This window comes from Equus quagga, chromosome 12 (genome assembly GCF_021613505.1).
Source record: "Equus quagga isolate Etosha38 chromosome 12, UCLA_HA_Equagga_1.0, whole genome shotgun sequence".
NCBI classification, from domain to species: Eukaryota; Metazoa; Chordata; class Mammalia; order Perissodactyla; family Equidae; genus Equus; species Equus quagga.
This window is the reverse complement of record NC_060278.1, coordinates 97,026,902-97,037,956: the sequence shown is the minus strand read 5'-3', so window position 1 is coordinate 97,037,956 and position 11,055 is coordinate 97,026,902. Positions and strand designations below refer to the sequence as shown.

General features: G+C 50.8%; 1 protein-coding gene across 2 annotated transcripts; it reads right to left on the bottom strand.

Annotated features, from left to right (window-relative positions):
- Positions 1 to 505: 505 nt before the first annotated feature.
- CD40 (CD40 molecule) lies at positions 506 to 10,779 on the bottom strand. Of its 2 annotated transcripts, none has more exons than XM_046678082.1 (9): positions 10,650 to 10,779; positions 7,249 to 7,327; positions 6,790 to 6,915; positions 6,384 to 6,530; positions 5,925 to 6,018; positions 3,528 to 3,589; positions 2,035 to 2,133; positions 1,893 to 1,921; positions 506 to 1,358 (listed from the first exon to the last, which is right to left on the bottom strand). In XM_046678082.1, exons 1-9 carry the CDS (start codon positions 10,698 to 10,700, stop codon positions 1,191 to 1,193), a joined length of 855 nt encoding a protein of 284 aa, XP_046534038.1. In that variant the 5' UTR covers positions 10,701 to 10,779; the 3' UTR covers positions 506 to 1,190. The 2 variants fall into 2 exon arrangements, with proteins under 2 accessions (XP_046534038.1, XP_046534039.1); XM_046678083.1 differs by having other exon boundaries at positions 507 to 1,358; positions 2,047 to 2,133.
- Between the last annotated feature and the right edge of the window lie 276 nt (positions 10,780 to 11,055).

Sequence of the window (11,055 nt, the reverse complement as noted above, 5' to 3'; positions counted from 1 at the left end):
AGAAGCTGCAGCTCCGTTAGCAGTTGGGAGGTCAGAAGGAGGAGGCAGGCCCAGGAGCTCCCCAGGGAGTAGCTCTAGATGTAGGTTCCAGAGAGCACTCAGGTCTGGGAGAAGCAGGGCAGGACCAAGAGCGGAGAGCTCTGGACACCATTACAAATTGCTGTGTGACAGTAGGCAAATCACTTGACCTCTCTGGGCCTCCATTTCCAACTCTGTTAAAGAGGGAGGGAAGGCTGCCAGCCCTGCCTGCCCCGAAGGCTGTTTTTGTGAACAGGAATCAAACGGAGAGAACCCTTTGCAAACATGATGTCAAATATGAGCGCCCATGGAAACCGCCCTGGTGGGATAGCAGCCTGGGGTCATTCTTATTTATCCTCAGAAAGTGCCCTGATTCTGTGAGCCTGACAGCACGTTAAGCAGCTCATGTCACCCAGCACATCCACCCCCGTGTTTCTTTTTACATGTTTGATGACTTTTTAATTACATAAGCATTATGTGAATTCATTCTCCTTTTGGGGAAAAAAAAAATGAAGCATTATGGGAAAGCCAAATCTTCCTGTAACCAACCCTCCCCCGACCTTTCTTCCCCAACCCGGACATTACAACTCTTCCAGCTGTGCATTTTCTGCTTATCCTTCCAGATTCGTGGTTATACCGACACATAGAATCTCTATTATGTTTATACACATATCCATGGACAATAATATCATATTGTATTGGGGTATAAGCTTTAAAAAAAAAAGTTTCCGTACCCATCATTCTGCAACCTGCTTTTTTTTCCCACAACAGTTTTTGAGATCCCGTTGTATAAATATATTATAATTTTATTTAGCCAGTCCCCTGTTGGTGGACAGTTCAGTGAGTTCCAGCTGTTCACTGTCACAAACACGCTGCTCTGGACGTTTGTATATATGCCTCCGTGGGCTCACAGAAACCACGATGAGACATCCTGCTGCGTGGGAGGGTTTGGCAGCTGTTACTATACGGCCCTCCAAAAAGTTTTGCCTCCATCTTTAAAAGCAAGTTGGGAGATCGAATGAGCTCCAGGGCGGGGATTCTCCGAGGTGAACTGTTTCTGAACCGCAGGGGTGCAGGCAGCCCAATGCCAGCTCCTCGCCCTCAACCGCAGCCGCAGCTCCCCGCCACGTGCCCATTGGCCCGCGCTGCCACGCTCCTGGACACGCACAGCCTCACTGTCTCTCCTGCACCGAGATGCGGCTCTCTTTGCCATCCTCCTGGGTGACTGGCTGGCACCCATGTAAGGTCTCCTGCACCGGAGCAATGGAGTGGGGTCCAGGAAAATCATCCGGATAAACCGTCTCCACAGGATCCTGCCATCCAACCTTACGGTGGAGGGCCTGGGGAACCAAGACGTGAAGTTACTCCCAGCGGCACCTCCAAGGAGCCCTCCCCTCAGGAGCAGATGCCCTGCAGAAGCCCTGTCCCCTTTCCCACACGGACGCTCAGGGCTGATTCCATGGGTGCCTCCTGCCCCCTGCTGGCCACACCAAGGGTGTCAGGAAGCTTCCACAGTGGGAGCCAGTGGGTTCAAGGAGCTGCCCCTCCAGGCCCCATCCATGGACCCCCAAACAAAGGCCCCAAAGATAAGGGTCCTCATGTACTGAAAGCCAGAAAAGAACAACAAATATCAGATTTTGCCAACTGTGCCGGGGCAGCCCTGGGAGGAGGTGAGCTCTGGAGATGACAAAGGCTGGTGCCCAGGGACCCAACAGGAGGAGCCCTGGAACGCAGCATGGGGGGAGAGTTCTGCTGTCACCCTACTGGCCGCAGGGACAGACCCTGAATCAGTTTAACTGCCATATAGGCAACAATGAGTCAATCTTTCTTTCCGGTTTGCCGAAACTCTGTCCTGGTTCCCAGGGGTGACCTACCTTATTTTCTGGCTCCTTGGCCACCTTTCCTAGAGAGAGAAAAAAAAGGGAATGGGGAGTTGGTGAGGCCACAGGCCAAATCAGGAAACAGGTACAGTACCTTCTCCTCCCTCCCTCCCTCCCGCCCACATCACATCCCCACCTGGGCACTCACTGATACAGGCAGACAGCAACAGGACAGCAAACAGGATCCCCATCGTGATGGGGATCACTACCAGAGCTCTCATCCGATTCCGGAAACCTGGAAAAATCGAGGCTTCAGCGATGGCTCCCCACCTCCATGCCTGAAGCAGCTGCGCCTTGCCGGACTGAGCTCATCTACATCAGAGGTTTCAAACAGGGGGCCCTGGTAAAACGTGGCTGGTAGATGTCTTAGTGTGACCGGCACATTTAAAAAGAGTTTTGAAATATTTGCCAACATTTTAAAATTGGGAGATTGCATATTTAAAATCTACATATCTGGTTTCTCTTAGAAATTTAGAAGATCTGGCCCCACTGGGCCAGCAGCCCCACCTGGCACCCACCGGCCTGCACCGGCTCAGCACACTCCCCACCCCTCCCTACTCTCTGCCCAATGCTGAGGTCCAGCATCGTTTATGTCTGCACTGTTGCCTTTGTTATAGAAAAATGGAGGGGAAAGGAAAGTATTTCTTGAACCTAAGTCTCTATTCTCCATGGGAAAATGAAAGAAAGACAAACAGGCAGGTCAGAGACTAGGGTGAGGCCAGTGAGACACTCACCTCGGGACAAAACTTAAGGGGACACAAAAAACTCGGTAATCAAGATACACAATATTTTAACGTCATGTTTTGAAACATCAGATCAGCAAACGATGGCTCATAGGCCAGCCACCTGTTTTTTAAATAAAGTTTTATTGGAACCAAGGCTGGGATTAGGATGAGGTGGGTGAGGCAGCGTCACGCAAGGGCAGGGTCAGATCTGGTCTTTAAGTTTTGATATTTTGTTCATTATGGACTTTTTTGCATTAATTTTTATTTTTTAAAAAAATACGGCATCAAAATGTTGTTTATCTTGATTACTGCATTTTTCTGGCACCCCCTTAAATATTGCGCCCCAGGTCAGTGCCTTGCTCAGCTCACTTGAGTCCCAGCCCTGCCAAGAGGAAAGCAAACTTTAAGAAAAAGCAAAGAGGGTGTGTTTTCCTTACTTCTGACCTTTTCCATTTATTAACATGACCTGCCTAGTCCCTATAGTTATTCGAGTCTGTGATCTGTGCTATCGGGCAACCTCCTCATTCTAAAATCAAAACTGAGGCCTTGAGAGGAAACAGCGTCACACCATGCTGGTAGTCGAAGTGCAGGGTGGCATGACAGCACTGACGGAGCATCTCCGAGGTGCAAGAGCCCATGCCAGGCACTTACACCAGCCTACTAAGGGTGGCACTATTAGCATCCCATTTTACAGATCAAGAAACTGAGGGTCAGAGAGGGGAGATGACCTGCCCAGACTCCACAGATAAGTGGCAGAGCTGGGATGCCACGACTCCAAACTGCCTCCTCCTGTCACTTCAACTCCCCTCCCTCTTTCCCCACCAGGTGTTTCTGTGTGCCTCAGTCTCCCCCTCAATTCCCCACCCTCCTAGCCTGCTGCCGGGGCCCCTTCTCCAGGACTCACCACAAACAGCATCAGTCTTATCAGTCCCCGCCTGTAGTTCCACCAGGCCTTTGGTATCACAGCTGTGTACAGACACATGTGTGTACACGTGCACACACACACACACACACAGAAAGAGACATTAAGTTTCCCCAACCAAAATATTTCCAACCCCAAACAGAGATAGTCAACAACCAACAAGTCCAGGTTCGCTGAGCAGCTATTATGTGCAACCTCCTACGCTGGTTATTATGGGAATAACACAGACTCTGTGCTTAGGGAACTCAGGGGTGCAGAGAAAAGATTGTTGCACATCTTGAAGGAGTAATAATCGGAAAGTCTCTAATGAGTGCCAAGTTTTGTGACAGAGGCGAAAGTGAACTGGGAACTGTTCAGAGAAGAGGAGACAAAGTCCACAATGGCTGGAATGGAGAGATGAGTTCAGCCACATAATTCTCTGTTATCAGGGCTGTCCTGTATATCACAGGATGTTTGGCAGCACCCTTGGCCTCCACCCACTAGATGCCAGTAGCATCCTTCTCCCTAGTTGTGACAACCAAAACGTCTCCAGATATTGTCAGATATCCCCTGGGGGACAAAATTGCTCAGCTGAGAACCTCTGGTTTAAGGGTCATTCAGAAAGACTTCCCTGGGGAAGTTAGATCTAAGTGGACCCTGCAGGAAGTAAAATTTAGAGCAGCAGTACATTCTAGCTAAGCAGGACAACGTGATGCAAGGGATTAGGTCGGTGGAATGCCAGGTAGTGTTCGGGAGCTATGGAAAATTGGTCCTTTAGAACCAGATCACTGATAATCCGCCTGGAAGGTTTCAACTGGAGTCAGCGGGTGAGTCACGTCAGCATCCAACCGGACAACTTCAGCAGTGAGAGGACTCAGCTGACCAGAGAGCTCACACGAGGAGAAATTGCAGCAAAGTGGCCACCAGGAGGCCACTGCGGGAGCTGAGATATGAGATGAGGAAGACCCGGTCCAGGGTGGTCCCAGAAGGAGTGGGGAGGCACAGACAGAGAAGGACACCCCAGAGAAAAAAACAACTAACGTGGAGAAAGAGAAAGAAGCTTCACAGAGAGCACATGCATGAGAAGAGTCTTACATGAGAAGAGAGCCCAAGAGTGTGCAAAACACTTTCGCCTGCCATTTCCCCAAGCGTGTGAGATGAAGGTCATTCCCATTTTCCAAATGAGGACACCGAGGCTCAGAAAAAAGGGGGTCACACACTGACACAGGGTCACATCCTTTCTAAGCTGCAGTGAGGGTGGAACCCGGCACTCTGATTCCACTACACCAACGTGCCTCCAGTTATCACTCAACATTTGTTGAGCACCTACCATGCATCGGGCACTGTTCTAGGCTTAAGGGATACACCAGTGGAAAAAGAAAAAAAGCCAAGTCTCTACACTGAAGGGGATTGCAATCTACTAGAGAAAGGCAGACAGTACAAATAGCAAAGTATATATGGGACACTACTATTTGTATGGATGCTGTGTGTGTCTGTGTTTGCATGTGTGTGCATTTATTTTTTTTGCACACAGAATCTCTGGAAGAACACACAGGAACACTGGCTGCCTCTAGGGAGGGGAGGGTAAAGGGGAGACATCACAATAGGCCCTTTTGTGCTTTCTGTCCCATGTGCCTGTCTTATCCATTTTTTAAAATTCAACATAAAAAGTTAATTGGGTGTGTGCGTAAGGGTACTCCAGGCAGAAGAGTTTGATGCAAGAGAAGGAACAGTGTGTTGAGGGGATTGCACGGAGCATGATGCGGGAAGAGATCAGGAAATGGAGCTGGAAGGTCAGAGGCCACATGCAGGAGCCTGGGTTCCATCCTAGAGGCACAGAGAGCCATGAAGCATTTTAAATAGGGAGTGCTGTGACCCAAACTGAGCTGTAGAAAGCTCACTTTGGCAAGAGGATGGAAAACCCGCTAAAGGGGAGAGACCAGAGGCAGGGCGGCAGGTGAGGGGGCTAAAGCATCATCCAGACCGCATTGATGAGGCCCAAACTAAAGTGGGGACAGTGGAGATGCTGGGAAGGAGAAGGAATCCCAAGACATTTGGAAGGCGAGATGCCGAGGACCCGGCAACTGATTCAGGGTTGGGGGGGGGGGGGGGGAGAAAGAGCATAAGAGGGGTAGAAAGAAAGTAAGAGAGGTGTCACAGTGCCCCCAAGAAGGCAAGATGGAGAGATCAACAAGTGTCTATTACCACCAAGAGAGAACAGGCAAGAAAATACTGAACGGTGTCCATCTGGTCGGCCACGAGGTCACTCTAGAAGTTCTACAAGTGCACGAGTGTGCGTGGACCTGGGGAGCAGGGGCTGAAGGACAGGTGGCTGGATAGAATGGAAACAGGTCCCACGCCCCTCTTGGGGCAGGAAACACAAGGGATGAGTCCTTATACCTTGTCCAAGGGTGACACTTTTCCAAAGCAGATGATACTTTGGAGAAGAAGCCGACTGGGCAGGGTTCGCAGACGGTATCCGAAACCCCTGTGGCTGGGAGGGAGGAGGAGGCATTAATCATCCCAAGGACCGTCTGTCTGGCCCTCAAGGGAACCGGTGGACAGACAGGGCAGGAAGAGCTGCCTGCTTTAAGGACTCTTCCCCCTGCATAATGCTCTCCTGACTGCTGCAGCCCCTGGGAGGGCTCCTCCCACCGCCCTCCCCAGGCAGACACCCATGGTGCGAGGTGGAACCAAGAAGGTTCCATTTCCTGCTCACTCTAGCAGAGATTCCCACGTAGGTTAGAGTCTCCATCCCTTCCGCCTCTGGGGCTGAGTGCCCACTGCCCAGCCCCTCCACCTTTGGCCCTTGGCTGCTCTCTCCTGCCTCTAGAGCTGATTCCCAGACAGGCCACTTACCGAGCTGCTTGACCCCAAGGCCAGGGGCGCACGGGTTGTTCAGGATGCAGCTTTCACAGGCATCGCTGGAACAGTGTTGGCCCTCATGACATATGCAAGTGGCGTCTGTTGTTGAGGTGCCTGTCCTCTGGACCTGGAGGCCTAGGTCTGAGCAGAGACAGGCAGGAAGGATGGGAACCCTTTGCTGGTCGTGCTCAGGGCCCTGCTCCTCACCCTTCCTGCTATTTTTCCTTAGACCCTCTTCCAAGTAGGGATGACAAACAAATTATTTAACAACCAGTACAACTCAGACTCCAACCAATCAGAATGGACCGTGGCTATAAAAAAACCAGAATGGCTACACGGTCAGGAATGAGCTGGAATATCAGTCTGGGTCCCAAGTGCCCCTTCCCCAGCAGCCACGCACTGGGGTCGCAGTATTTGTGCTGGTGACAGCGGCTCTCTCTGTTCCAGGTGTCTAGGAATTCGCCTGCACCGCAGGGAGAGCATTCTGTTTCGGTGATCCCTGTGCAGTCATTCACCAGTTTCTTTCCTGGAAAACATCAGGAAATGAGGCAGGTCCAGCCAAATCTAATGAGTCAGACACTTACCAAAAAGTGATCAGGCTGGGCTTTAGGGCGAGGGATTCAAAGCTGACAGTCTCGGACCCTTCCAGCCTTCATAGTCTGGTGGGGGACATGGAAGAGATAGGAACCCTAGTCCTGGGTAGGCAGAGAGGGAACCCAGAACATTCTGACAGCCCCAGGCAGGAATGGGAAATCCCAGGGATGGTTTATGACTCAAGTTTATAGTTGACACAAGGGGTCTGCATCTGTGAGCAGACCAAGAGGGGTCCCACTATAGAGCTAGAAGGTTGGCATCTCACCTGGCGGACACAAATCACAGCAGTGACTGCCAGATAGGTATTGGTTTCCTTTGCATGCAGTGGCTTGTTCTGGATGGACCTAAAAAGAGAATTGGGCAATTTGAAGGGATCTTGAAATCTCTGCTGTCGCCTCCCTGGCAGGAAGGTGAAAATCAGCCAGGACAGAGGTTAGAACTGAAGTGGAAGTGCTAAGCAGAAACATGGAGGCTGCATATTACTTGGTATCTTTGTTTGTAACTGAACTGCCGATTGGTATGATTACAAAAGCACCAGAGAATCATCCTGGTACTCTACAAAGTGATTGCCCTGGAACCTCGCAATAGTCTCTGAACTAAACAGATCTTCCTTTTGGCTTGATTCCTGAGTCCTTCCTCTTCCCAAAGACCCAAAAGCTCATGAGGACTCCAGTACCACCCCCAGAGTACTGAGGCTGGCTGGCTTCGGCTGGTCCTAGTCCTGGCTGGGGCTATATTTAGCACCTGGCCTCTTCCTTCTAGACTTCTGCTCCCCACCCTCTTCCCCTCTCCAAGCCTCACCATGTTTTCTCCCTCAAGCCCCTCATCATCTGATCATCCAACCCCACCCTCGTGAAAGGCCAGGATTGTGAAGCTCCAACTCTTTCAATTTACAGATGGTGAGACCAAGGACAGGGTCACTTGCCCAGGGTCACACAGTGATAGAATCCAGAATGAGAATGAGGACTCAGGTCTCACTACTCCATCAAATTGGGTCTCACCTGCACTATTTTTACTACATCCAGGTCCCACCCATGCTATTAGTTACTTCCTGTTACCCTAAACACATTTATTTTAAAGATTTTATTTTTTTTTTTCCTTTTTCTCCCCAAAGCCCCCCGGTACATAGTTGTATATTCTTCGTTGTGGGTCCACCTAATTGTGGCATGTGGGATGCTGCCTCAGCGTGGTTTGATGAGCAGTGCCATGTCTGCGCCCAGGATTCGAACCAACGAAACACTGGGCCGCCTGCAGCGGAGTGCGCAAACTTAACCACTCAGCCACGGGGCCAGCCCCTAAACACATTTATTTTAAATGTAAACCTTATATCATCGAAATGAGAGAAGAACCAGTATCACTTCTCATAAATAAAAGGTAACCCTAAAAATAAATTCAACAGAAACAAAACCATATTATTAAACTCCAGCTGGCTGCTTGGCTTGCTGACAGCCCTCTGCCCCAGGCCTGCTCTTGATTTTCGTTTAAAAAGGAAGATTAGTAAGCGCTCGAGGGGTATTAACTTTATTCTATCTCCAGTGACTTCCTCTTTGAAAAACTGAGAAGGATTTTAAACAGAACTGTAAAGTAAATCTATGTTGTTTAGTTCCATAGCTATATACTCCCTAAAATCTTCCCACATTTTGGGAACAACCAGCGAAAAGAGCACAAGTTTGAGAGCCACACAGCTTAAGGCTCTGATCTTGACTTTGTAACACTTGCCAGTTATCTTGCTTCTCTTGGCCTCAGTTCTCACATCTCTACAAGGGGAGTAACAATACCTGCCCCACAGATTAGGTTATGAAGATGAGAAAGAATATATGTATACGGCCTGGCATAGTGTCATAGTAGGTGCTGATTAAATGGCAGTTTTAATTATCAAACCTATGTGAGTATCTACTTGGATGCCTAGCACCCTGGTTAACTGGCTGGCCAGGATCCTGCCTAATTGTGGCTCTCATTCACCCTGGATGGGCAAATTACTTACGGAAATGTATCTTACCCCAAATGGGGAAGGAAGTAGAAAAGGCTGCTGCCCCCACCATCATGTCACAAGTCACCATCCTGTGAATGTTCGCCTTGCAACCTTGTGTACCTTCCCACCACGCTTCCAGAGCAACGAAAGTCCTCCATGCCTTATTCAAACACATGAGAAATAGAGCTCCTCCTCTGAGAGTCAGTCCCCAGTTCCCACTCTATAGCTCCCGGCCTTCTGACACAAAGGAGCCCAGGACCAAGGCTTGGAGACCCCCATCATCTGAGAGGGAGGCTCAGGAATCAGGCAGATGTACATTTATATTCAGGTTCCACCTAGCTAGGAGAATTTTGGCAAGACATTTCCTCTCTCTGAGCCTCAGTTTACTCATCTGTATAACAGGGGAGTTGAAAGAAATCAGACTGAGAATGCGTGTAAAGAATTTTGCCCAGAGCCTGAAACAGGAAGCTCTCAATAAATAGCCCCTGCTATTGTTGTCACAGCCCAGCGTCTGCCTGGAGCCAAAATTGGAAGCATGCTCTCGAGAAGCCCAGACCTTTTTTCACCCTACCTCCCTTAGCTCTTCTCCGACTCCTTCCCACAAAAGCCCTCTTCCTCCTCCCTCCAGCTCCACCCTCTTCCTTCCTCCTTTCTCCCTAAGAGCCAATGCTTAGAATGAAAATGAAAGTTCTGGGACCAGAGCAGCTTCCCCCACTGACTCTTCCCTTACTGCCAATTCCCCACTACATGGGTCATTCCTGCCCAGACTTCATGCCAGAAACTACAGCCCTCGAAAGTAGGGGGAGGCCAGAGGGGTTGGCATGAGAGGGTCAGATACCTGGGGGATTCCCAGCCTCCTGAATGAGGAACTACAAAAATACATTTAAACAAAAAGTGAGTCAAGTGTGGGCTTCTGAAAATCCCGGAGATACGCTTGGCTGGGCATATCTGAGCCCTTCTGGTTTCTGGAGAAACCCTTGCTGGTCTCCTAACCCTTTCTTGGGTCCTATGAACTGTTCATTTTCCCCAGGGGTTCCCTATGTCATCTTAAATTCAGCAGGCAGTGACAGCCTTGGGTATTCTAACTAGATTGGATCACCCTGAATTTGGGGGGGTTGGGGGGGGGAGCAGTGTTAAAAGTGTACCTTCTCAAAGAAGTACCTGGGCCTCTCCACCCACCCCTTGTTCCCACAAGATGCCCTGGAAGCAAGCAGCCCCAGCTGGCAAGGAGATGATAACCACTCACAGAGGCTGGCATCTGTCCACAACGAGAAAGAGACAGGAAATCTGCCGGACCCGCCCCTTCCCTTGGCCGGCCTCTCTTCCCACTTCGGAAACCCCTCAGTAGTCTCTGTGTGTCCAGCCTCTGAGGCAAACCCAGACTCCAGCCTTTCTACCAACGGCTTAAGGCTCCCAAAACCCCACCCCAATCTGCGCCGTCTGTGCACGTTTCCTGCTGTGCCCCGACTACGACGCGCCCTCGGTGGGCTACCTGAGATCCCAACCTGGGAGGAGAGAAAGGCAGCCCACCTCATTCAGCCAGGACCCTGGTACCTTACCCAGCTTCCACGCACCCTCTTATCCCCCCAAAATCAACTAAGGAGGTCCCTTCCCCGAAGTTATTGCTTCTCTTCCCATTCCCCACTCTCAACTCCCAAACTCCCCGGTCGGGTCGGAGCAGAAATTCAACTCACGGCTGTCAACAAGCAGCCCCAGAGGAGACACTGCAGAGGCAGACGAACCATGGCGAGGTGAGAACCAGGCGGCGGGAGCGGAGGGCGCGCGGACCGGGCCTCTAGTAACTCCCCTGCCCCAGCCCGTGGCCCCGCCCAGGAAAGGGGCGGGGTCTTCGGTGGACCAATCGCGGCCACCCTCGCTGAGGGGGCAGAGCTTCAGGCGACTCCCTTCCCTGGGATTTCCCCAGGACTTTCTCAGGAGTTCAATTTCCCCAGGAGTTCAAGGGACGCACTTTGGGAGATCGGGGGAGGCAAGGGGGATGGTGCCAGGGAAAGTCCTTCCTCCTTGCATTCTGAGACTACAAAGGCCAAGCCGAAGAGGGCAAGGAGCCAGCCGGCTTCCAGCGGGGACGAAGGGAGGAAA